The 27956-nt window shown below is 35.4% G+C and overlaps 1 protein-coding gene and 1 long non-coding RNA gene across 3 annotated transcripts in view; one reads left to right on the top strand and one right to left on the bottom strand.

Moving 5' to 3' along the window:
* Positions 1-27956, bottom strand: part of LOC131395204 (uncharacterized) — a 123382-nt gene that overhangs the window by 6673 nt on the left and 88753 nt on the right. The gene's annotated exons all lie outside the window — the stretch shown is intronic.
* The window catches only part of HYCC1 (hyccin PI4KA lipid kinase complex subunit 1), a 95597-nt gene that overhangs the window by 47455 nt on the left and 20186 nt on the right, over positions 1-27956 (top strand). For both annotated transcript variants that reach the window (XM_058527085.1, XM_058527094.1), the window contains exons 3-10: positions 8002-8103; positions 11111-11290; positions 12141-12221; positions 12972-13087; positions 13473-13568; positions 24095-24211; positions 27190-27277; positions 27796-27955. In XM_058527085.1, coding sequence (XP_058383068.1) covers positions 8002-8103; positions 11111-11290; positions 12141-12221; positions 12972-13087; positions 13473-13568; positions 24095-24211; positions 27190-27277; positions 27796-27955 — 940 coding nt within the window. The remainder of the gene's footprint in view (positions 1-8001; positions 8104-11110; positions 11291-12140; positions 12222-12971; positions 13088-13472; positions 13569-24094; positions 24212-27189; positions 27278-27795; position 27956) is intronic.

Below are 27956 nucleotides of genomic sequence, written 5' to 3'. Positions count from 1 at the left end.
GTGCGTTGGATAGATTCCCAGTAGTGGGATGGCTGGATCATAGGGCATCTCTATTTTTAATTCTTTGAGGAATCTCCATACCGTTTTCCATAGAGGCTGCACCAATTTGCATTCCCACCAGCTGTGTATGAGGGTTCCTGTTTCTCCACATCCTCTCCAACATTTGTTGTTTTTTGTCTTGGTGATTATAGCCATTCTAACGGGCGTGAGGTGGTATCTTAGTGTTGTTTTGATTTGCATTTCCCTGATGATTAGTGATGTTGAGCATCTTTTCATGTGCCTATTGGCCATCTGTATATCTTCCTTGGAGAAGTGTCTGTTCATTTCCTCTGCCCATTTTTTGATCGGGTTGTTTGTTTTTTTGTTGTTCAATTGTGTGAGTTCTTTATATATTATGGAGATCAACCCCTTGTCAGATGTATGTTTTGCAAATATTCTCTCCCAGCTGGTTGGTTGTTTGTTCATCTTGATTCTGGTTTCATTTGTCTTATAAAAGCTCTTTAGTCTGATAAAGTCCCACTTGTTTATTTTTTCTTTAGTTTCCCTAGTCTGGGTAGGCATGTCATCCAAAAAGATTCCTTTAAACCCAATGTCAAATAGTGTGTTGCCTATATTTTCTTCTATGAGTTTTATAGTTTCAGGTCTCACCTTCAGGTCTTTGATCCATTTTGAGTTAATTTTTGTGAATGGCGATAGCACATGGTCCACTTTCATTCTTTTGCATGTGGCTGTCCAGTTTTCCCAACACCATTTATTGAAGAGACTTTCCTTTTTCCATTGCATGTCCTTAGCACCTTTGTCGAAAATTAGCTGTCCGTATATGTGTGGTTTTATTTCTGGGCTTTCAATTCTGTTCCATTGATCTGTGTGTCTGTTTTTGTACCAGTACCATGCTGTTTTGATTACTATTGCTTTGTAGTATGTTTTGAAGTCAGGAATTGTGATGCCTCCTGCTTTGTTCTTTTTCTTTAGGATTTCTTTAGCTATTCGGGGTCTTTTGTTGCCCCATATAAATTTTAGTATTCTTTTTTCTATTTCTGTGAAGAATGTCATTGGGATTCTGATTGGGATTGCATTGAATCTGTAGATTGCTTTAGGTAATATAGACATTTTAACTATGTTTATTCTTCCAATCCACGTGCATGGGATATCTTTCCATTTCTTTATGTCATCGTAGATTTCCCTCAATAATGTCTTGTAGTTCTCATTGTATAGGTCCTTCACCTCCTTGGTAAGATTTATTCCTAGGTATTTTATTCTTTTTGATGCAATTGTAAATGGTATTATCTTTTTGAGCTCTCTTTCTGTTAGTTCATTATTAGCATATAGAAATGCAACTGATTTTTGTAGATTGATTTTGTACCCTGCAACTTTGCTGTAGTTGTTGATTGTTTCTAACAGTTTTCCAACAGATTCTTTAGGGTTTTCTATATATACAATCATGTCATCTGCAAATAGTGAGAGTTTCACTTCTTCGTTACCTATTTGGATTCCTTTTATTCCTTTTTCTTGCCTAATTGCTCTGGCCAAAACCTCCAGTACTATGTTGAACAGGAGTGGTGAGAGTGGGCAGCCCTGCCTCGTTTCTGTTCTCAGAGGAATGGCTTTCAGTCTTTCCCCATTGAGTATGATGTTAGCTGTGGGTTTGTCATATATGGCCTTTATTATGTTGAGGTACTTTCCTTCTATTCCCATTTTATTGAGAGTTTTTATCATAAATGGATGTTGTATCTTGTCAAATGCCTTCTCTGCGTCTATTGAGACGATCATGTGGTTTTTATTCTTTGTTTTGTTGATGTGATGTATCACGTTGATTGATTTGCGGATGTTGAACCATCCCTGTGTCTCTGGTATAAATCCCACTTGATCATGGTGTATGATCTTTTTAATATATTGTTGTATTCGGTTTGCCAATATTTTGTTGAGGATTTTTGCATCAATGTTCATCAGCGATATTGGCCTGTAATTTTCTTTCTTTGTATTGTCTTTGTCTGGTTTTGGTATCAGGGTGATGTTGGCCTCATAGAATGATTCAGGAAGTGTTCCATCTTCCTCTATTTTTTGGAATAGTTTGAGGAGGATGGGTATTAAATCTTCTTTGAATGTTTGGTAAAATTCACTGGAGAAGCCATCTGGTCCTGGACTTTTATTTTTTGGGAGGTTTTTGATTACTATTTCAATCTCTTTACTTGTGATTGGTCTATTCAGATTCTCCATTTCTTCTTGGTTCAATTTTGGGAGGTTGTATAAGTCTAAGAATTTATCCATTTCTTCTAGATTGTCCAATTTGTTGGCATATAATTTCTCATAGTATTCTCTTATAATCCTCTGTATTTCCATGGTATCCGTTGTAATTTCTCCTCTTTCATTTCTAATTTTATTTACTTGAGCCTTTTCTCTTTTTTTCTTAGTTAGCCTGGCTAAGGGTTTGTCTATTTTGTTTATCTTCTCGAAGAACCAACTCTTTGTTTCATTAATCCTTTCTACTGTTTTTTTGGTCTCAATATCATTTATTTCTGCTCTGATTTTTATTATTTCTCTCCTTCTGCTGGCTTTGGGCTTTGTTTGTTCTTCTTTTTCTAGTTCTGTTAGGTGTAATTTAAGGTTGCCTATTAGGGCTTTTTCTTGTTTGTTAAGGTGGGCTTGTATCGCTATGAGTTTCCCTCTCAGGACCGCTTTTGCTGCGTCCCATATGGTTTGATATGGCATGTTATCATTTTCGTTTGTTTTCAGATAGTTTTTGATTTCTCCTTTAATTTCATCAATGATCCATTGGTTGTTCAGTAGCATGTTGTTTAATCTCCACATTTTTGTCACTTTCCCAGTTTTTTTTTCCTGGTTCATTTCTAGTTTCATAGCCTTATGGTCTGAAAAGATGCTTGTTATGATTTCAATCTTCTTAAATTTATTGAGGCTTGCTTTGTTTCCCAACATATGGTCTATCCTAGAGAATGTTCCATGCGCGCTTGAGAAGAATGTGTAGTCAGCTTAAACAGCAAGGTTTTTGATATCTATGGTTTTAGATAACAAGGCTTCTCAGTGAGTAAGAATACAGTAGTTACTCAAAAAAAGAGATTATGACACTTTTCAGCTGCAGTGTGTCCTTGAGAGAAACAATGTTTCCTGTTAATTTTGCAGCTGGCCTTATCTGTCATTGTTATGTCATCCTGGTGAATGGCTGGGCAGATTTTTATTTTGTCAGCTTTTATAGTCATAAATTGAGTATTCTTCTATGGATGCCCTAAGTCGTCATAAAGTGATGGTAGAATATTATAAAAGTGCACTGTATATAGTACTTTCTACATATTTTAATAGTTTGATTAAATCTTGTGTGTGCTTTTTTCCTGCCTATGTTGTCTTTGTGAATAAATGTTCAAGGTGTTTTTAAGCTTTTTTTCTGCTTCAAGAATGTTTAATATGGTTCATTATATCATGATTTTTTTTTTTAAGCGGGTTGATGGAAATTGTCAAGTTTGACAGTTGAGTAACACTTCTAGGATATTCTTATGTTTAATGGTGAAGTCAAATTTGCGAAAGCAAATATAGCCAGTTAGCATTCTTTAATATAGGAGTTTGGAAAGAGGGCATGTTAAAGGATTTGGCAGAGAGGAGAGGGCAACTATTAAGGCAAATAATTGAAAATCATGACTGATTCCCTTCCCTTCCATCTGTTTGTTTATTCCCTTCCCTTCCTGGCTTCGATATGTTGGTACCCTAGGAAGTGTAGTAGTGATGGGTAAAGGGACAGTGCAGCAGTATGGGCAGCCATGTGCCCTCGTGTTTGAGGAAGTGGGTGGTTGGAGTGAAGGGTTGCAGAGGTGGCATGTAGAAGAGTCAGCAGAGCGGTTACATTGGTAGTTTGATTACCTTGAGCAAATAAGTAAACATGTGGAGAATAATGGGAGTTAGGTTTCTGCGTGTCTAAGAAAGGAATTAGAATGGGGAAAGGCAAGAAAGAACCCTAAGGTGTTGGATTAGAATCAGAAGAATCAGTATGAACTCATGGGCCTAAATATGTTTATGATGTATTTATATATGTGTATCCGTACATATATGCATACATATATTTCCTAGCTTTGTTAGCTGAAATACCAAGCAAAACTAGCAAGCAAAAACACCAAGCACTCGGATCTTGTTTTCTAAATACCATCTTCTAGTAAAAGAAACTAGGATGTGAATAAACAAAGTATTATCTAAGTAATATTTTATCAAAATTTTTTTTTTTTTGGTGAGGAAGATCAGCCCTGAGCTAACATCTGCCAATCCTCCTCTTTTTGCTGAGGAAGACTGGTCCTTGGCTAACATCCATGCCCATCTTCCTCCACTTTATATGGGATGCCACCACAGCATGGCTTGACAAGTGGTGTGTGGGTGCACGCCTGGGATACGACCCCTGGGCCACCACAGCGGAGCGCATGCACTTAACCACTAGGCCACCAGGCTGGCCCCTATTAAAATTTTTGTAAATTTAATTCAAGGGTAAGGAAACTTTTCCACTGAGAGGAGGGGAGTGAAATCCTGGACCTATGAAATAAAAAGTAGTTTAATTTAATTTTCCCCTAACTCCCCAAGATTAAATTTACCCAATTTTTAAGCAGTTTGATATAACCAATGTTTTAAATTATTGTCAGATCTATATTATAGCCAGTTTAAGGGAAGATATTTCTTATTCCTTAGTTAATTTGATAGGCATTCCTGAAAATTATTTTGAGAGAGTTATTCTGAATTGTGTTAATGTGTTGTTGAATTCAGCTCTGTTTGTGTTTGATAAAGAGATTAAGGCTATCAGGCAAAATCAGCAGCATACTAAATGTAATAGAAGATAGAAAGTTCTTGAGAACAAATCTCTTAAGTACTTTTAAAATTACAGTAGCTAGTCTTTTGAAATGGTTTGTGATGTTAATTACATATTTTGGTTAAAATATTTAAGAAAGGAAGTTTGGGAGTATACATATATATATATATATATATATATATTTTTTTTTTTTTTAAGAAGCCTCTGCTTGGTTGTTTAATTTAATAACCATGGTGCTAAGAAGGCCAAGGTTGTGATGATTGATGAAATGGTACAGAGTACATTGGGCTGAGAAGTCAGAAACCCTTTGATCTAATCATAATTCTTCCACTAGGTGGTTTTATGATGTTGGACAAATCACGTGCTTCTTTGGGTCTCAGTATTCTCATCAGAAAAATTGAAGTAGGTGGTCTGTGAAGATGATTTTACCTCTGCACTGTTCTATGGTCACAGTCTGAACTCTCAACCTCACATACCAACAAAGTGATTAGACTGGGATTTCATTATTTTAAGATTTCACTCTCAACCTCACATACCAACAAAGTGATTAGACTGGGATTTCATTATTTTAAGATTTCACGAATAGTTCAATCTCTGTGTTTTCAAAAATTTATTTGTAAAATATTATCTTTCAGATTGTATTGTATTTTTGTTAGTGCTATGTGTAGATTAATCTAGCAGATTTCCAGACTCCTAATTTTTTTGATTTTCTGATAGTCACTGAATCTCATATGTGACTCAAAATCCTGTCTTATGTGTGATGTTGTTGAACAGAGTTGTTTTATTTATTGATTCCACCCATCTGTCTGTCTTCATTAATTCTCTTCCACCCAACCCATATCACCTCCTCACATTTTTAAAAAACCATCTGCCAAATGATACTTTTATTAAGCATCTGTCTTTTTCAAATTTTGCCAAGACTAATTTCCCATTATTACTTTTTTTTCCGTCTCCAGTTCTGTCTTCTAAAAAGTGAGAAAGCTTAGCTGGTATTTAAGAAGGCCAGTACTTTTGAACTAGTACAGTGCAAAAAAATTTAAAGGTTTGCTGTAACAGTATTTAATCCATTAGGCTCTTTTAGATCTTAAGTTTTTCAGAGCACTTTTTATAAACACAACAATTATATTTTCTCTCCTTCTGTAGACAAAAGTTACTTTTCCCACATTCACAAAATGAAATAATGACAGAATTGTGATAAAATATAATACTTCACTGCACTAATTTCAGGAGACCCCACCTTTCATTTAGCAGTGGTAGCCCAAGTCTAGAGTCTTTTCTAGAGCTTGTCCTTTCAGGGAGAGAGCTGTCCTTTTGCCTTTGGCTGTTTCACAGAAAATATTTTACTTCATGAGGGTTAATTGGTACATAAACTGGAAATTGTAATTCACATTTTTAATGTTCCAGTTTTAGCCTAGAATAGTACATGTAATATTATAGTAGTCTTTCTATTCACTAATAATTTTTTTAAGATTTATATTTCAATTCACTTAGTATTAAATTTTATAGACACACAGACACACATATATATAATAATGTATTTTACATATATAATTCAGATGTATTTCCATTCAGGGGATTAGAAATCTGCTGTTTATTTGACTATTATTTCCTTTTGTATAAATTCCCCCACTATTAGGTTACTCTTGATCAAATAACGAAAATGGAATGTTGCCTGGAGATCTTTTGTTACCTGCTTTTGAAATATTGAAGAATGCCCTAATCTCCTCTTTATGTAAGCAGTTGCAGTGAAAGCTTTTTTTTTTTTTTTTTTTGCTCTGGAGAATGGTAGAAGGTTCCCAGATGGTTCACATTTACTTATCACTCTGGTAAACAAAACTATCTTATTAAATTAAAAAAAGAATCTATTCACTTATATATCCTAAGGTGAGATGTGACCTATTTTTAAAGAATCTATTCAGGTGTAAACAGTGACAGTTTTTATTTCTTATTCTATTCGTCCATAATAAATTCCTTCAGCAAAGTTTTGAGGCCTTGTGCTGAGTGCTGTAGATGGAGAGATGAAAAGATAGTTCTTGCCCTCAAGGAGCTCACAGTAAAGTAAAAATGAATCAAATATCCTTATTATAAAAATTTATGCTGTTTAGTTTTCTATGTCTACTTATGCACACATACTCCTACATACATTAACCATAACCCACTTTAAATCATGAAATGCTAGGATATGGGACATGTAAGAAATAGAGTATATCTTGGAATGACTGTTAGCAATATCTTGAGACATTATATCTACTACAGGATTAACATTTGTTGATTGATTGATTGATTGAAGGAAGTAATTTGCATGAGAAAGAATAATGACTTGGGAGACAGATGTTGTTAAGGAAGGGGTATACTCTAGAAGGATAGGTTTTTATCATTTGTTATAATGAAGTGTTTTGTTTCGTTTTCAGATTTCCCTACTCCTTTTACCTAAAATCATCTGACTTACTACTGGAGTTTTCTCTTCCCATTCCTCTCAGTCATGGTGTCCTTTCTGAATGGGTGGTACTGGCAAGCTGTTATTAGTTGTCCATATTTTAAATGGCATTGGGAAAACTAGTTTGTTGGTAGCATGACTATCTTTTTCTCCAGGTCTAAGATGTCTAAAATTTCCCAGTTCCATAAAGTACAACAGCCTTGCCTAACTTAACAGTCACAATATGTAACTCAGGAGTTACTTTGATAATCTGTGGCTTTAAGGTTTGAAACATTATTAGATCCTTATACAACATATTATATTAAGAAGCAGGATCAATACTGCTAATGAAATTTATAACTTGTATAATGCTACAAAAAAATAACTCTGGCTTTACACATGGTTTGTATTCTCATTTCTAACCCCAAACTATGATCAGAGATGAAGTATTGATATTAATTTATGTTTCTGTTGATGATAAGAAGATTAAATATATTTTCGTTTTATTTTTGCAAATTTTTTTGTTGAGATATAATTCACATAACATAAAATTCACTGTTTTAAGGTGAAAATACAGTTATCGTTAGTATATGCACAATGTTGTGCAACTAACACCAGCATCTAATTCTAGGACATTTCCATCACCCCAAAAAGAAACTCCATACCTGTTGGTCACTCCCAATTCCTCCTACCCCCAGTCTCTGGCAACAAATAGTCTACTTTCCATCTATGGATTTGCCTATTCTGGAAATTTCATAAAAATGAAATGTATTTTTTTAAATTTGTTTAGACACTACCAGAAACATCTTTACCAAATTATGCCACAAATTTGAAAGACAAGAGTTCTTTAGTTTCATCTCTCTATAAAGTTATCCAGGAGCCACAAAGTGAGGTAAGTACTCTTACAGTTTATTGTGCTAGTAGTATCCAGTTGATTATATATAAAAGAGTAAGAAAAAGTGTATGTTTAAAGAACTATAATATATGTTATGGAGTGTTTAGCTGATTACCTTTGAGAAATGAGGTAGAAGGTATAAGAGAAGAATACTCTATGTCAAAAAATGGCAGAGTGAAAAAAAAAACCAGAACTATAATAAAATGAACTCCAGTGTACTGTCCCCCAGGCCAAGAAATAGAATTATTACCATATTCCAAAAGCCATCTCTGAACATATTCCGCCTCCCCTATCTATCTATCTACCTATCTTGCTGGAGGTAGCCTAGAAAAGTCTGGGTCACTACATTCATTTATTCATTCAGCAAATATTTGTGTGCCCATTATGAGCCAGCTGCAATGCTAGGTGATAGAAAATCAAAGATGAATAACACATGGTCTTTATCCTGAAAGAGGAAAGGGGGAGAAAATAAGTAAACATATGCTTTCAAGGCAGTGCTTAACTGAGTCTAGATGGATATGCACAAGTTTTCCAGGTGTGCAAGGTGAAAGGGCATTCCAAGCCACAGGGATAGTATACAGAGGCCTGAGAAAATGCAAGGCGTTTAAGGAGTGGCAAATAGTTTGGTCCAGTTGGTGCTTTCCCCAGTCCTTCCTTCTTTCCTCTTGCCCTCCATCTCCTTTCCTTTTTTTAGATAGCAAATTTAGTTTGAAGATGATAAAATGGTCTATACTCTGGATTCTAGTGCTTATAAATCCCATCATTCATAGTAGAAATAGAAAAGGATTGGAAATAGTGTGGAAAATAAAAAGACATGGCATTTGGGTAACAGCACATAGGCTAATGCAGTAGTTAATCAGAGGATAAGACTGCAGAAGGAACTGAAGCTGGAAAGACAGGTTTAGATTGTAACCATGGTGGGCCTTGAATTCCGTCCTAAGCAGTTTACACTTTTTTTTTCCTGCACTGAAGGGATGGTTTGATTAGATTATTATTTTAGGAAGGTGCCTATTTTGAGGCTAGAATGGAGAATGGAAAAATAAGGAGCAAGAAGACTAGGAGGCTGTGACAATAGCCTAAGAGGGCGCTGCTGAGAACCTGAACTAGGGGAATGTCAGTGGGAATGGAAAGAGGTGGAGCAGAGGGGAGGGATATGAGGTGTGTAATTCTTGCTACGTACGTAAGGTACGTAATAATTTCTACGTCCCCTTTGAATCTGTCTTCATTTGGGTTTTAAGTGGGTTATAAGGCCTTTCGAGGGTGTTTTGATTAAAATTTGTTGTGTGTTCATGCAGACTATTGAATAAACTTTCAACATAAGGTTTCATAATTTTGCAAATACTTGTTAGACTATATCAATTGATTTAATCAAAAATACTTTCCCAGATATTTAGAGATGAGAGATGTTACACCACAATACAAGATTATTGACACTGGGCCACAAAGAAATTTTAAAAACTCTACCCTGAAAGCTAAACATTCCCCTACCAGTCTTTCTTCCTACCACCCTCAACCTTATTCTTTCAAATTCCTGCCCTAAAAACTTTTCTTGCTGTCTATGAATGGGGTTACTTTGCCTCTGACCCTCTAGTTTCCTGTTACCTTTGCCATGCCACAGTGGACACCTGTTGCCTTCTAATTACCATGTTGAGAGTGGAAAAAAATATTCCTTAACTGTCAGAAGTTAGATAATTTTTCAATAGGAAAGATTAGTTTGACTTAGTCAATGTTTGCTGAAGTGTCACTTTTGCTATACCTTTTATAAATAATACTGACTTTAATTATACCAAGTTTACTTTACATATTTAACTTATTTGAAATCAAAATATCCACTGTAAATTAGTTTCTGTTCATTAGAGTGGAAAATATGTTTAGTAAAATGACTTAAATCTATTGCCTAAGTTAGTGAAGTGAATGAATTATGGTTCATTGAAAATATAAGAGCCTGATGGTTTGAAAAATCAGTACCCTGTGAATTTCTTGACATATTTATTTCTGACTTATGTGTGATCATTGTATATACTTTAACATAATACTTACCTATAAGAGTCTCTCTTATCTTGACTTTCTAATTTTAAAAAAATGTCTATTTTTTGTCTATAAACATACAATCAGCTCTATTAACTAAATAATGCTGAGGGTGTGGTGGGAGAGGAAAAGGTTATAGATAACTCCAAATCATGTTTAAAACAAAATGACAGGGGGCCGGCCTGGTGGTGTAGTGGTTAAGTGCGCGTGCTCCACTGCGGCGGCCTGGGGTTCTCAGGTTTGGATCCCGGGCGCGCACCAACGCACTGCTTTTCAAGCCATGCTGTGGCGATGTCCCATATAAAGTAGAGGAAGATGGGCACGGATGTTAGCCCAGGGCTGATCTTCCTCAGCAAAAAAAGGAGGATTGGCATCGGATGTTAGCTCAGGGCTAATCTTCCTCACAATAAAAACAAAAAACCCACAAAATGACAGCAATGTTTACATTATCCAGGGGCAGTTAACCATGGTTACAATAGGGATTTAGATCTAGGGGCTCTATAATTATTCAACTACTCCACACACCAGGTATTGCGGTCAAATGCTGCCTAGTTATAAGCTCAGGAGGACGATATGACAGTAACTATTCCCATTTCAGTTTCTCCAACCTTGTAGCCAATCTATTTATATATTGGCGTGTTTTATCAGGAAGAAAGGATATTAAGGAAGAAACTTACAACCTAGCTATTTTAAGAAGTTAAAAAGATATGGTTTTAATAACAATACTATCTTAGAGTTATAGAATATTTTAAAATTTACAAAGTGCTTCCATATACACTTGCTTTGCACTGTTTGGCCTTCCACTAGAGTTCAAAGGTTTACTAAATAGCTTAGCAGTGAATAGTTTTGCTCCCCCCCCCAATGCAAACACATATATTTCAGTAATTACCGATCAGGGAAAACCTTTTATATTTCTTATATCAGTGTCATTCAAATACAGTGTAATCCTTGAATTAGCATTTCATCTTTCTTCCAGTTGCTAGAACCTGTCTGTCACCAGCTCTTTGAGTTCTATCGCAGTGGAGAGGAACAGTTGCTTCGATTTACTCTGCAGTTTCTTCCAGAACTGATTTGGTGCTACCTTGCGGTCTCAGCCAGCAGAAATGTGCATAGCAGCGGATGCATTGAAGCTCTTCTTCTAGGGGTTTACAATTTGGTTTGTATTTAATGTAGTTAACAAAATGTTTTATGGCAAAAGCAATTATATAACCTTTTCAGCAAAAGCAAATAACATAATAGCAGCTACTTTTCATTTTAGTAAAGCTAATATTTGTTTTTCGTACATCAAATGACTCATAGCTCATTCTCCCAAAATTAACTTTATGGAAGTTGAGGGCTATATGGGCATACATATAATTATGTAAATATACCTTTCTGGATTGATTGAAGACTGAAAATCAGACCATTTCAATTCTTTTATAGAGGTATCTGAAAATATCAATGTTGACTTTTAAATTTTTTAAATTTAGAATTCATTATCTATAAATTGTCTGTGACTTTCACAAAAAGTTTGGGAGAAAAGATCTAGTCTGATATCTCACTAATAATTTCATAAAATCTGTCTCCAGAGTTCACACCATTGATTTAACATATAGTTTGTGTTGCTAATTGTGTTTGTATATTAATTAGTATGACATTCTACATACTTGGGGTTTATACTTTTTAAAATGGAAAAGAAATTTAAGGGCCTTTTCTTGATATATTTCATAATTATATTAATGGATTTAGAAAATATGACTTTTTACATGAGAAAAATCAATGATTATGAAGATGTTACATCTGTATTTCAGCCATCCTTAAAACTATATGTTACTTATATTTTAAAAGTGGAAGGTTAACTTCTGGTATTGATGAATACCTGATAATGGATTATCATAGTTTAAGATTTTAGTTCATTTTAAAATTCCTTTCTTAGGTATTTTTTATTAGACTAACAATTTAAATTTAGCTTTTAAATTTATGTGTAAAAAATAGATATTTTAAGATATTTTCTTTCACTTTTATAGGAAATAGTTGACAAACAGGGACATAGCAAAGTATTGAGTTTTACGATTCCATCTTTATCTAAACCATCTGTATATCATGAAGTAAGTGACATTTTATCAAAGTAAGTGTATTGGTTCTAAGATTTGAAGTTGCTATAAATTAGGGTCTGGTTATTGAGGTAAAAAAATTTGATCAATGGGCTGGCTGGGTGGTGTAGCAGTTAAGTGCACGTGCTCCACTTCGGTGGCCTGGGGTTCACAGGTTCGGAACCCCGGGCATGCACTGCTTCACCAGTTGTCAAGCCATGGTGTGGTGGTGTCTCATATAAAGTAGAGGAAGATGGGCACAGATGTTAGCCCAGAGCCAATCTTCGTCAGCAAAAAGAGGAGATTGGCATCGAATGTTAGCTTAGGGCTGATCTTTCTCACACACACACAAAAAAATTTTATCAATTTATTAGTACCTTAAAAAGTATAAAATACCATACAAAGTATTTGCTATTACCAAAGCGAAATGAGAAATCAAAATCATTAAACTTTAAACAAAAATCTGATTGTAAGAGATCTATTGAAAGTATTCATTTTGAAATATTTTTCTTTCCTTCCGATGGATAAGACTAGTCCAATTTTTTCTTTGTGGCAATTATGTATTTCCGTGGTAGAATTTTTGAAGTTGAACTATTCTTTATTTATATTTGTGGTTTGGTTTTTAATTATTTGTTAAATCTTTGAGCAGAAAATTAGTAGGCAGTCTGAATATTTTTAAGATAAATGATGCTTACGACAATCATTCTTAGTGGTGTGTATATTCTAAATATCACATTTTCCACAGAATGGCTTTTTTTTCTTTAGCCTTCCAGCATTGGGTCCATGGCTCTGACCGAGAGTGCACTATCCCAGCATGGTTTGTCAAAAGTTGTATACAGTGGACCTCACCCCCAGAGGGAGATGCTGACAGCACAGAATAGGTATACTGTGGAGACAAAACCTGCTATCCTACTACACTGATTTTTTAAAAAATTATTTTAGTAGATTTATAAATAAGGTTTAATGAGTTGTGTGTAATACTTTTAAAAAATATTGAGTCATTTTATGCAAGAGAGAAGCACATCTTCCTGATTTATCAATTATACTGTGCTTCAGGTGTTATTTGGAACGTTGAATTTTTAAGGTAATTTTCATGACTGTTACTTGGGAAGTCTTCTTTTTACTTTTAGTTTTGTATTGTTATTGGTGTGATTACATTGTACAGGTCTGTTCTGTAACATAATATCTTTCCCCAATGCCTGCTTAGTTATGGTTGACTTCTTAGAATTCTAAAGATTTGTAAATATTCTTTTGGTTTATCTTTAGATTTGAAGTGTTGACATTCCTTTTGTTGTGTTACAATGCTGCCTTAACGTATATGCCCAGTGTTTCTCTTCAGTCGCTGTGTCAAATTTGTTCCAGGTAAATTAAAATTCAAATGTTTTTAATATTGAAATATATGAATCTGGGATTGCTAGTTTGATACATATCTAAGTTATTTCTGTTTTATTTAATCATTTGTTTAAATAAGTTAACATGAAGCTCAGCCTGGCCAACACATAATCCATAATTCCACCAATTATCATGGAATTGCTCCCTATAAATGATAGTCGCAAAAAACACAACGAAGAGGGTAAAGCTGAATAACGCTTCAATGGAATATTTAATCAGAAAAGGATCATACTATGTAATTAAAAGGATAGAACTGTTACGACCTTTCAATTTTGGGCATGTGGTTGGTTTCTGTTTTGTTTGCTTTTTAAAAAATTATTATTTATTTTTATTGTGCTCTAATTTGGTACAAGAAATAAGTATGAGATGCTGGTTTTTAAACTTTCCTTGTTTAAAAAAAATTTAGCTAAGATGTTGGTTAAATAAATTATGATAGTCCTTAGGTGTACTATCAAACATTTAAAAATTCTTATTTAAAAGAGTATTTAATGATAGTATATATGGTGTGATTTTAGCATTGACTGCATATGACCAGAATATTAACAATAGTTATGTCTAATTGGTGGAATTATGGCTTAATTTTTTTCCTGTGTGATTTTCTTTTATTTTCTAAATTTTCTATGATGAACATGTTACCTTTTTTAAAAAACAAAAGAAAACAAAACAAAAAAGACACAGAGAATATGCTTTTGGAAATTCAAGTAAATAAAGGAAAATATAGAAATAAGGAACTTGTAGAATAATTTAGACTTGGGGAGCTTATTTAGAAAATGCAACTTTGGAAAGTTAGTAAGAGAGAGGGTGCCTGGAGCAATACTTAGAAATCAAATTAGGACAGAAGAAGCAAAAAAGCAGAAATTGGTACTGAGTAAGATAGAAAACCATACAGGACCAGAGGGAGAAGGGAGGTAATAAGGCAAGGGGCTTGTTAGAGAAGATAGAGAAGTGAGAATCTTTCAGGTGATTCCTGAGTTGGATCATAATTACATTTCCTAGGCCTTTGAAGATGGTACTGATGTGCCATCTCTCCCACTTACTGAATCTTTCCAATGTGTTTCTTGTTTTAAATCTTTTAAAGGCAGAGGTGCCCAGAGTTTTGAATTTCACAGATCTGTAAAATTTCAAAAAAGCTGGGGCAGGTGGCGTACCTACATGATTTGGTCAACTTTTTATTTTTGCCAAGTCATTATATTTTAAATATCTGCCATCCACATTATAAACAAAAGGGAGACTATTTTAACACCAAAAAGCAGGGGGAGAGTAGAAGGGAAGCACAACAATTTATAAATTAAAAATGGGATGTTGGGGCCTGCCCCATGGCCTAGTGGTTAAGTTCAGCACGCTCCACTTCAGCGGCCCGGGTTCCTGGGTTCAGATTCTGGGTGTGGACCTACACTACTCGTCGGCCATGCTGTGGCGGTGACCCATATACGAAATAGAGGAAGATTGGCACAGATGTTAGCTCAGGGCTAATCTTCCTCAAGCAAAACCAAAAAGAGGAAGATTGGCGACAGGTGTTAGCTCAGGGTGACTCTTCCTCAGCAAAAACAAAAAACAAAACAAAACAAAAAGGGATGTTAAGCTTTCCTTGTTTCTCTCCTGTTTCACTATGGTCCAGTGAAAACTTGTTTTGGATTAAAATGAGTATAAGGACCAGTACTTAAGAAAGGTTGGTTTAAGGAGTAACTTGATGCAGCAACTTTCACCTATAGAACTTAAAACACACTAGAAAGCCCAGGTCCTACTCTGAAGTAGTGTCATAGATAGGTGGGACCCAGGAATGCATATATGTATATATGTAACCTTTAAAAACAAAGAGATACATAGATTATTTAAAAACTAGCTGTAAGATTTTGGCCAAGGAAGATTTTAGTAGAAACATATTAGATTAATTCTATCCCACAAGGAAAACTAATTCTGTATAAAGGTTCACTAGCTGTAAGAAAATGAGGGAGGCAAGAGATCTAAGTAATTCAAAAGACTTAAGCTATTTAAGTAACTCTTAAGCCACAGAACATGATATGAGAGGAACTCCATCAAATTTATCTTTCCTGTCTTTTTAGTTTGCTTTTGTTTTTTTTGTTTTAAATTCTCCATTACTGTATTCTCAATGGTTTAAAATCTAGTTATTCATTTCTCTTAACTCTTGGTTCCCTTAATAATTTATCAAATACTCTGATTAAGATGTTTTGTAAGTTTTTAAGATGAATAGAGAAGAATTAGAAAGCACTTGTTTCTAATCAAGCAAAGACTAGTCCATATCTATGGCAAGAACATTGGTTATAGAACTGTGGGGATAAGTAAGTTATAAATGGCTATGAGAGTTAAAGTATAAAACCTTCCTGATGATCTTAGTCCTAGTGCAGGTTTTCCTGAAGAATAAAGTGATCACTTTTGTTATGGCTAATCCAATCCTTTTGGCCATATGGCGGTTGTTTTAGATTGCTGCTCAACTTGGTTGATGATGATTATTCCAGAATGATTGACTGGGTTATCTAGGAGGAAGGATACATAAATAGGACCATAAAAATTTCATGGAATATCTGAGCTAGATTCAGTGACAAATGTGTCCCATTCTTTTTTCAACCTTCTGATCGCAATGAATTATGGAAGTAATTAAAACAATATTGGACACTTCCCACCCTCCACCCGTACATACAAATCCGTTCTGCTGAGCAAAAATCTGTTCAGTTACTATATAAGTTTTACTTTCCTGATTCAGACTGATGGCCAGCTTGGTGGCCTGTTTTCCTCCTACATAGTATGCATGGACCTCTTGAAGAAGAGATCTGAAAGGAGGCAAGAGCTAGACTGAATGAGTTTTAGTCAACAGTTTTTATTTTCTGCTAGTACTAAACATTATATATGGCCCTCCTAAAAGGAATATACCCACCAATACTATGAATGTTTTGCTAATATATACCAAAGTCCTCTAAATTGGGGCAAATAATTTTCTTTCTTTTTTGACTCTTGAACGTCTCTTTTAATACAAGATCTGTTTAACAGATCTTGTCTTTTGATGTGAAATATAAATATTAATGATGAAACTGTACTAAGCTAAAGTTAAATTCTCTTCCATTGTCTAAGTGACTCTCCTGATTTTGTTCACTGGGTGAGTCACCTAGCTAACTGACTTGGATATATACTGCTATGGATTCTCGATCAGTGTATTTGTTCCTGTGTATCCATAATGAAACTCTGCCCCTCTCCTCACTCCTAAATCAGCCTTCCTGACCACTGAGACAGATTTCTTCCTATTTTCTGTCTATTAAGGACATTTTTGTGTAAATAAACCATTTTGCAGATTAATTGTTCTGACTGATAAAAATATATATATATATGAATATGTATATATATATGAAGCACTTAACACTGTGTATTCCACTTTGTTATCATCCAATAGATGACAGCTATTATGTATTGTACCCTAATGATGAGCACACACATTCACTATGGATTCATAGCATCTCTTTCTCTTTTCTCGCCTGTTTGCTATTACCAACAGTTCTAGAGCATATCTTATACTACGTCATTCCTTGTTGAAAGAACGTACAGTTGACTTTTCATTGCTTATTATTTTATTTGTAAACTTCTTTTTACCTGTCTAAATCTTCTCCATCCTTCACAACCCAATTAAAATAATCTCTTCTCTGACAACTTGAGCACTATTTTTCTGTGGTATTCTCTTGAGGAAAGCAGCCTTTATTAGGCTCCGAATTTCAAAGAGCAGATGCATGAGAACAGAAAAGTGCTCGTTATTGTATGGCAATTCTTCCATTTTCTCTTTTCTCCCTTACTTCCTCTTTTTCTGCTCTCCTGGCCTTCTCCTCACCTTCCCTCTCTTCACTACTTAAAAAGCAGAGCAGAAAAGGAAGAGGTTTTGAAATTGTTTAGTTTTATTTCATAGTCTATATCTTATCCAGATGGATAGGAAATAGAACTGGACCAAATTTTAAATATTTCTCAAATTAAAAATTAGAAAAACAATTGTTTCCCTTTTTCTGGCTAGCTTCTACTCACTTGTCAGATGATAGTATTTAATCTATTTACTTTTGTACTTTGGGTTCTGGTATATTCATGAATAAATGCTCTCTCCAGTTAGCCTCACTGGAAGTGGGCCTTGTAATGATTTTGTGGTTTGTAACTCAGAATATATTGACAATAATCTCAAAAGTTTACTTTCAGTCTAAGAATGAGACAATGTCTCTCAATAGAAAATGAGAATCATGACAAGAATTTTCCTCACTTACAAATTGATACTTAGAACTTCTCCCAGATATGTTTTGACAAAACATGCCTTCCAAAAGGATTTTTATTTTAACACAGTTTATGAATTTGGGAGATAACTATATATGACCACAGAGTAAATTTAATACAGAAATAGGAATGATACCACTCAGCTGCTCTTTTTTAAGGTTGGGTCCTTATTTTTTGGAATTTTTGTAAAGGGAAATCAGATAACTTTAGGATAGTCCTCTGATGAACAGAGGAGTCAGGCATCCGTGTGGCATGTAGCTTTTTTGATTGTTTTTGTTTTGTTCTGCATTTTATTTAAATTCAGTGAATGATCTATGAGAAAAGAATATCCTTGAATAGAGAGATCAGAGAACTGAAGAATAAATCAGAGAATTCTTAATTATTAAAAGAAAGGAGTGGAGAAAAGAGGGTAAAGAGATAGCATTATCAGTTCACGATGCAACTGGATAGGACTAGCTTATTTTGGATCTCATCTCAAATGTTACCTCCTTGGAGAGGGCTTCCATGACTATTTTTTCTAAAGTAACATCTTCCTACCCCAGTTTATTTTCTTTTAGCGTTTATAACACTGTAATTACCTTGTTTGTTCAGTTGGAACAAATCAACTAGTCAACTGCTAGAACTTCATGAGGTCAGGAACTTTGACGCTTTGTTCACTGCCTATCCTCAGAGTTTAGAGAAGTGCCTCGCATACAGTAGAAACTTCATAACTATTTGTTGAATGAATGAATGATAGATGATCTCTTTCACTTCAGAGTTATGATCCATTATGTACAATTATGATTAAAGGAAATAATTCAGTTTTTACTTTTTAAAAATCTTTCATCGATAAATGTAAAATTCCTTCAGTCAGTTGCTACAGTTTGAGTAGTTTTAGTAGTTATGAAAAACGAACGTTATCGTCTGAATGTTTGTGTCCCCTCAAAATTTATATGTTGAAATCTAAGTGCCCGATGTCATGGTATTAGGAGGTGGGGCCTTTGCGAGGTGCTTAGGTCATAAGGGTGGAGCCCTCACGAATGGGATTAGTGTTCTTGGCCAAGAGACCACAGAGCTCCCTCACTGCTTCTGCCATGTGAGGGCACAATGAGAAGTCTGCACCCCTGCAGAGGGCCCTCACCCAACTGTGCTGGCACCCTGATCTTGTGCTTCCAGACTCCAGAACTATGACAAATAAATTTCTGTTGTTTATAAGCTACTCAGTCTGTTGTATTTTGTTATAGCAGCTGAACGTACTAAGACACCAACCCTTTGCATTTCTGAATAACGGTTTTAGTTCAGCCTCTAATAGATGACTGCTAATTTCCTTGTGAGTAGCTAGTAGAGAAAATGAGAGAACCTGGAGTCTTATTTTCCTTGTGGATCTTTCAAGTGTGTTGGTGTTTGAGAGAATTGTTTCTCTAGTTCTTACCTAAAGTAAATTTAAAAGTTGATTGACCATCCTAGAGCTATGACAAAGTTGTTTAAAAAAATTGTATAACAGCTTATTTTTCTGACTATATCCTCTTTCCTGAACCCTATAATTCTTTCCTTATTTCTAAACCTGTATATCCAATCCAGTAACCATCTCTATCAAGATGTCCCATAGATGCCTTGTAAAAGTTAGAACTCTTTCTGTTGCAACTAATTGATATCTACGTGAAACTAGATTATACCAAAGGGAAAATGTATTGGCTTTCTGTACCTGGGAAGAGCAGGGATGGAATTGGCCTCAGGGTCAACTAGATCCAGAGGCTCAAATGTGTCAGGGTATTCTCTCCCATTTCTCTCATCTCGTCTTCTTCATCTGTTGGCATTATACTTTCTTTTTGATGATAGGCTTCTTCCATGTGGTAAGAACAGTGACCACAGGCAGCTAAAAGCTGACATTTTCTACCTTTAGTGAACTCAGAAGAAAGAACATCTCTCCTAGCTTCGCTATGAAAAACAATCCAGCAAAAGGCTCTGACTTTGCCAGCCTGAGGCTTCTACAAACCCCTCTGGGGCCATGCTGGGTAGTGTTATTGGAAGAAGACTGTATCAGTTTAAATATTGGCCTAGCTGTTTTATTTTTATTTTATTTTATTTTATTTTATTTTATTATTTTATTTATTTATTTATTTATTTATTTATTGTGAGGAAGATCAGCCCTGAGCTAACATCCATGCCAATCCTCCTCTTTTTGCTGAGGAAGACCGGCCCTGACCTAACATCTATTGCCAGTCCTCCTCCTTTTTTTCCCTTAGTAGATAGTTGTATGTCATAGTTGCACATCCTTGTAGTTGCTGTATGTGGGACGCCGCCTCAGCATGGCTGGACAAGCAGTGCATTGGTGTGTGCCCGGGATCCAAACCCCGGCCGCCAGTAGTGGAGTGTGAGCACTTAGCAGCTAAGCCATGGGGCCGGCCCCCCTAGTTGTTTTAACAGAGATAAATAATGGTAACTTAAAGTAGATATTTATTTTTCTTTCACATAAAAATCCAAGCTGCTACATGGTCTGGGAGTGGATTGGCTGTGTTTCTAAGGTGTTTAGGCTCCTTCGTTCTTGGGATTCTGCCATTCCCTAGGGTGTTACTCTTGTCTGTATGGTGATGGATCACTACTATTACATCTGCCTTCTATCCTGCTGGCATGGAGAAAGAGAGAGTGGAAGGCATGCAGCTGCTTTTTGAGGGTACAACCTAGAAGTTGCACCACTTCAGTTAACAGAGCATTGCACAGAACTAGTCACATGGTCACACTTAGATGCAAGGAAAGCTAGAAAATGTGGTCTTTAGCAGGTAACCCTTGTTCTAGCTAAAATTGTTTGGTGAGGGGGGAGTGTGCTTTATATATATTATTAAAAGGAAAAAGGGAAAAATAGATATTAGGGTAGTGATCTCCTGTCACAGATAATTTTATTGGCAGCCTCACCATAATTACATGATTATACTTGATGATATAGAGGAAGACTAGTTCCTAAAGGTAAGAGGGACAGAGGTGCTATTAATGGAAGACATTGGGGGTCTGGGGAGAGGACGTGACAGACAAAAGTGACATCTATACCATATATCTAAAAATCAACATATCTGAAACTCAGCATCTTCCAAAACACTATGTCTTATTTATCCAAATTCATTTAATGACACTGCCATCCAGCCAGCTATTCAAACTACATGTAGGAATAATTATACACTCTTCTTATTCCTTCAGTCTCACCCCATGATTATACTTCCTAGATGTGACTCCAATTCCACCCTTCCTCCTTCTCCCCACAATTACTTCTTTAGTTCAGGCCCCCTTCATCTCACTCATGGGATATTTAGATACTCTCCTCTCCAGTTGCAATGAACTCTTCCAGTATAGCCTGAGTGATACTACCAAAAGACCAATTTGTCATGTAACTCCCTTGCTTAAAACAACAAAACAAAAACTTTTAGTTGCTTCCCATTCCTACATGATCAAGCCTAGCAGGTTATAAGATACTCCATGATCTGACCCCTAGCTAGCTAGCTTCTCTGTTATTTTCTAGTGTCCTGGCATTCTATCCTACTAAAATTTCTCTAGTCTCCTCTATGTCATGCTGTTTCACCCCTCTATGCTTTTGTCCTTTCCTATATTTTCACCTGGAAAATACCACTTTTTCTTCAAGGCTCAATTCAAAGGAATCTCTTTCTGAGAAGCCTTCTCTGACCTTCTACTTCTTCCACTAGAGTTTACCACTCTCTCCTTTTGCCACCTCTGTAACTTGTTCATGGCAAATATTTGTTTACTACACAGTATCCATGATTAGATTGTGAATCCTTGTGGGAACTACATCTTTCATCTATATCCCTACTGTCTGACAGCAATATAAATCTTTAATAAGTATTTAGTGAATGAATAAATGAAATAATTGAAAAATCCTATCTTTCATATATTGGTTCTCTATTCTTTACTACCATCCCTATCATAAAGGTGTAAGTGTAAGAAAATAAAATTTTTCTAAGTCTGCTTCCTTAGATAATAAGAGTATATTATAGGGGCCAGCCCGGTGGCTCAGCGGTTGGGTGCGCGCACTCCGCTTTGGCGGCTGGGGTTTGCATGTTCGGATCCTGGGCGCGCACCAGCGCACCGCTTATCAAGCCATGCTTTCGCGGCGTCCTATATAAGGTAGAGGAAGATGGGCACGGATATTAGCCCAGGGCCGATCTTCCTCAGCAAAAAGAGGAAGGTTAGCGTTGGATGTTAGCTCAGGGCTAATCTTCCTCACACACACACACAAAAAGAATATATTATATCTAGTTTGGATATAAGTTTTTGTAATATAAAACAAAATTTGAGTTGGTTTTATTTCATATACAGCTAATTTTTCTCAGTTTCTGCCTTAGTCATCTCGAGCTGCTATACCAAAATACCATAGACTGGGTGGCTTAAACAATAGGCATTTATTTCTCACAGTTCTGGAGGCAGGGAAATCCACGGTCAAGGTGCCAGCTGATTCAGTTCCTAGTGAAGGCCCTCTTCCTGGCTTGCACGTGACTGTCTTCTTGCTGTGTCTTCACATGGCAGAAAGCGAGCTCTAGTCTTTCTTTCTCTTATTATAAGGACACTAATCCCATCATGGGGGCCCGGTCCTTGTGACCTCATCTAAACCTAGTTACTCACAAGGGCCCACCTCCAAATACCATCATATTGGGGGATTAAGGCTTCAACATGAATTACAGGGGACACAAACATTCAGACCATAAGTATCCCTGCTCCCTTTTACTCTTGATTCTAAAGAGTTCTAAGATCCACTCAATATCAAATGAATTTATATTTATTCTTTAAAGTTGCATTGAATTAATGATATCCTCAGGGAGATATTTTTGAAATGATTTATGGTATACTTGGGCATGTTTAAGTGAAGGCTTTGATTTATTGAGTAGAGAAAATATTAAGTTTCAAGTAGTAATTGCATGGGTGGAAGGGGTAAAGAATTACAGTCTATTGACTAGCACTATGTTAAGTAAGGGTTGTATTATAGCAACCACAAAATTTATGAGAAAACAGATATTTCCAGTTTTATTAAAAATAGCAAGTTCGGGGCTGGCCCCGTGGCTTAGCGGTTAAGTGCGTGCGCTCCGCTGCTGGCGACCCGGGTTCGGATCCCGGGCGTGCACCGACGCACCGCTTCTCCGGCCATACTGAGGCCGCGTCCCACATACAGCAACTAGAAGAATGTGCAACTATGACATACAACTATCTACTGGGGCTTTGGGGGGAAAAACATATAAATAAATAAAAATAGCAAGTTACTGTTTATTTTAAAAGCAGCACCTGTTGATCATAGAAAATTTAGAAAATACATGTAAATATAAAGAAAAAAATGTCAGTAATCCCATAGCTCAGAGATAACTCTATGACTTTGTATATGATCTTTTTGCAGTGACATACACCATTCACCTATTTGTTTATTATAAAATGGGATTAGGCTGCATGTGTCATTTTGTGCAGTTTTTTCCTCTGTCGTTTAAATAGATTTTCAGAATGTCCTGTTTAATTGTTTCATAGTATTCTCTGAATGATTTATATAATTGGTCCCCTGTGTTGGATTTTTAGGTGGTTTCCTATTCACTATAATAAATACTCCTTAATTTTAGTACTCTTTAAATATTCTTCACTATAATAAATACTTCTTTACATTTCAATTTTCTTTATAGTAGTTTCTTTAAAAGAGTTAGTAAAATATATTGACCTTTCTTTAGGATTCTACCTTTAGTGTCATGTTTAGGCATGCAAAGAATATATAACTATTTGCTTATGTTTTATTTCTCTTATGGTTTTTTAACATTAAAAATTTCAATCTATCTGAAATTTATTAAGGTGTACTGTATGAGGTTTGAGTCTAATTTTAGAGTATTTTTTTGGAGCCTACAGTTTGTGACAAGAACTTTGTCAGGAATAGAAGTTCATGCCACAGATTTATTTATGATAAATGGTGCCGAGTTCCATGTAATAGGTTTTACAGTAACTGAAAGTTATTAATAATTGAATTGACCAAAATTAGTGAACCAACTCTGAGAATCTGATTCACTTACTATATATTAACACACCTCTAGCTTTATACATTTTTTCCCAGTCTAACTTACTCAGGAAAATGTTACAGACATATATTTTGTTTGGAAAGATTCTTTATTTCATAGCTGTTAGGTTTGTTATGAGAGCATACCTAGTACATTCTAGACTTATAAATGCTAAAAAATAAATTACCTACATTTTTACCAATTTAACAAATGTATTTATTTTGGTCTTTCTAGAATCTGTGTTTGTGGATATCCCCGGCAACATGTAAGAAAATACAAAGGTATAAGTAGCAGGATACCGGTTTCTTCAGGATTCATGGTACAGATGTTAACAGGGATTTATTTTGCCTTGTAAGTTTATTTCATATACATAAAGTAAACCTTTGGTTTCTTTGGAAAATTATAGTCTGTTTTATTGTTATTACATTATAATCTCAATAGATAAAAAATCAGAATATTTTTGTGAAAGAATATTAATCAAGATAGTTTTACTATTTAAAACATACCTTTTAACATTCTGAAGAATTTGTAATCAACTAAAACACTTCATCGTCTTTCTTTAATTCAAGGAACTAAATATACTCACATTCCTTTCTCCATTACTTTTTTTTTTTCTGTAATTTCCAAATAGCTTTTTTTCTCCAATGAATATCTTTTCCATTTCTAGAAATTTTCTCTCAAAAAACATCTTAGAGCCTCTTTGATCACAAATAGATTATTATTAATTTGCTATTAATTTCTAATATTGATGCTCAGTCTTAATGCTTTAGATACTAGTATTTTTCTTTGAACCCTATCTTTTACTTTGTAATTCTCTTACTACAGAAATCTTACTATACTCTGCATTATATTCACTTCATATTTTAATTTTCCCTAGTAGATTATAAACTTCTTGACTGAAGACAGAATTTATGATCTTTGGGCCAAGTCTGGCCTGCTGCCGATTTTTTTAAAGTTTTATTGAAACACAGTCACATGCATTTGTGTACATATTGTCTATGGCTGCTTTTGTGCTACAGTGACAGAGTTGAGCAGTTGTGATAGATAGAGACTATATGGCCCACAAGCCTAATATATTTATCTAGCTGTGTAAGAAAAAGTTTGTTGATTCCTGTGTTAAACTGTTAATATTATTCCACAGCTCTTGGATGCGCTGATCCATTTTATTTTCTCTTTTTTTTGCTTTTTGTTTCAGATTGAGTAATTTCTGTTGATCTATCTTCAGTTTCAATCATTCTTTCCTTGACTGTGTGAGTCTACTAATGAGCCCACTGAAGGGGTTCTTCATCTCTGTCACCATGTTTTATGTCTAGCCTTTTCATTTGACTCTCTCTTGTAGTTCCCATCTCTCTGCTGAAATCTCCATCTGTTCATACATGTTGTTCATCTTTTCTGCTAGAGCCTTTGATATATTAATCATAGTTATTTTAATTTCCATGATAACTACAATATCTAAGTCATCTCTGAATTTGGTTCTATTGTTCCTTGTCTCTTGACAGTGGGTTGTTTTCTTCTTGCTTTTTGTGAGCCTTGTAATATTTGATTGATCATCATTTTGTTCACGGATAGGACAGTAGAGACTGAGGTAAATATTATTTATGCCTGGAAATGGGCATGCCTTTTTTCTTCTAGGCTGTTAGTGGAGTTATTATAGGCAGGAGTGAGCTGGGATTGGATTTTGTTGTTGCTATGGTTACCTTCACGGCACTACCTATTTCAAATTCCTCTCATGTTACCTGATACTTAGGGTGGGAGCTGGATCGCTGGAGGGTTTTTCTTAATACTCTTGCTTCATCCTCAGCTTTCAGCTTTCCCTGTGTGTCTGCACCTCAGAGGGAGTCTCTCTCCGTGTTCTTGCCCCTCCTCCAGCGGTAGAGTGCTGTTGCTTGTTTCTAGATGTGTATCAGCCTGGTTGGGGCAGGGCAGGGGAAGAGGAAGTGGTGTTCTCTGTTGTCCTGGTCTGGCCTCAGTTCTAAGCAGCTCCTATGTCCCTGCATCTCAGGGGAGTATGGGTGGGGGCAGCTTCTTAGGGGTCCTGTCCCTCCTCCAGTGGTAAGAGACCTCTACTGGTCTCAGCATAAGGCCATTTTCTGATCCTCCCTGACAGGAAGAAGTTTCTTTTTCTTTTTCTTTCCCCACACAGCCACAATCTGTCTTCATCTCTTCCCTCAGGGTGAAAGGGTTTGCTGCTCCTTCCCCACAGGCTTTAAAACTTCTGTTCCAGGTGAGAGAAGGTCTGGCTGGATTTTCATGCCTTTCCTGCTCGGGTGGCCACTCTTCTTCAGGCTTGCACTACCAAGGGCAGCTTTCTTTGGTTGCTCTGGTCCCCTGCCTTGCCCCATTCTTCTTGTGAGTGCCTAAAGGTTTGTGAAGTAGAACTTGTGAGTGCATATGAGCTCCCCTTGTATCTACTCCCAGAGATTCTATACTCTCCTGCTGGCCCACACTTGGCTTTTAGTAATTTGTTAAAAAGTTTAGCTGAATTCTTCTTGTCCACTTGCATTGTGGCCTATCTCTCCTTAGAGGCACCTGTCTGCTCTCACGTTTTAGGCTACTTGGTTGACCTATGACCATAGCTCCTTGCTGGAGTCATGAACAGTTATGATTTTGTAAATTACCTGGCTTTACCTTGTTTTTAGGGTGGGAGCAATGCTCTTTCCATTTTTTTAGGCCTCACTTGTACTCTTGATGTAACTCACACTTCTTTATTTTGTTGGCAGATGACCAAGCCATTATTTCTCTGTCCATTTTCATCACTTAGCCAATTTTTAGGAAGAGTTTGGCCATATCTTTGAAAAATAATATACACACACACTTTTTTCCCAATATCTCTCTGATATTTGTGACATAAATCATGTACACTTCTAAATGACTCTCAGAATACAAAGAAGTAACTACTTAGGATACTGCAAGCCACAGTAGTTGTAGATTCTCATTAAAAACCGTGGGAGTAATTTGACCATCAAGTGTTCTGAACATTATTCTAAGGTATATAATTTATTATGCTCTGACTTGTTTTGTAAAAAAAAAAAAGTATAAAATGCTTTGAAATTGCCTAGCTTTTTTGATATCTGTTCTATAAATAGGAATGTTCTTTAGAGAAGAAATGTACATCTATAAAATTTTCTTTGTTATTAATAGGATTTCAGATACAATTGAAAAGAATTCAAAGATTTAAAAATATTTTTTTAAGGAGGGTGGAATGCTAAGCAATGTGCTAATATGATCTATTATTTTCGTCAGTAAAGATAAACAGTTTCTCATTATATTTCGTTTAATTATATAGAGTTAACTAAAGATAATTATACTTTCTTCATTTAATTTTACAGTTATAATGGAGAATGGGATCTAGCTCAAAAAGCATTGGATGATATTATATACAGAGCCCAGCTAGAATTATATCCAGAGCCATTGCTGGTAGGTGCCTCACTTATGTAAATTTTATAATTTAAAATTTCTCAATTTAGAACTATAAATTGAGAAGTAGCCATTCATGGTGCATTAATATGTCATTAATACTCAGTGATTCATGCTTCTGTTATACTAGGAAAATTTTGTACTTGAAAATGTGTATATAATAAAATTTGAAAATTTCATTAGGCTAAATTTTTAGATACCTGAGTAATAGTCTTTTTAACTTCTAAGAATGTTCTCCTTAACATACTAGAGCTGCATTTATTAGTTAGCATTAGGCATTTGGAAATATAATTTAATATTTTGGAATTTTTAATTTTGTCACTTATGTATTATTTTTAACCATAAGTTTCCTTCTGAGCTCTTACTCCTTATTCTAGAGGATTTATGCATCATCTTATGAAATACCCTGGAGAAAGTATTCTTTTTTAAAACCTGTTAAAATTTAGCATCTTGTTTTATTTAAGGGCATAATAATACATCTGTTAATATCAATCTTAAAGTATATGTTTCCTTCTTAGGTTGCTAATGCAATAAAGGCTTCATTGCCTCAAGGTGCCATGAAATCTAATAAGGAGGGTACAAGGTGTATTCAAGTTGAAATCACACCAACTTCCTCTAGAATATCAAGAAATGCAGTAACCAGCATGTCAATAAGAGGTCATAGGTGGAAAAGACATGG

Source organism: Diceros bicornis, chromosome 3, assembly GCF_020826845.1.
Source record: "Diceros bicornis minor isolate mBicDic1 chromosome 3, mDicBic1.mat.cur, whole genome shotgun sequence".
Taxonomy (NCBI): domain Eukaryota; kingdom Metazoa; phylum Chordata; class Mammalia; order Perissodactyla; family Rhinocerotidae; genus Diceros; species Diceros bicornis.
Note: the sequence above shows the minus strand (reverse complement) of the source record. Positions and strands in the feature narration are given on the sequence as shown.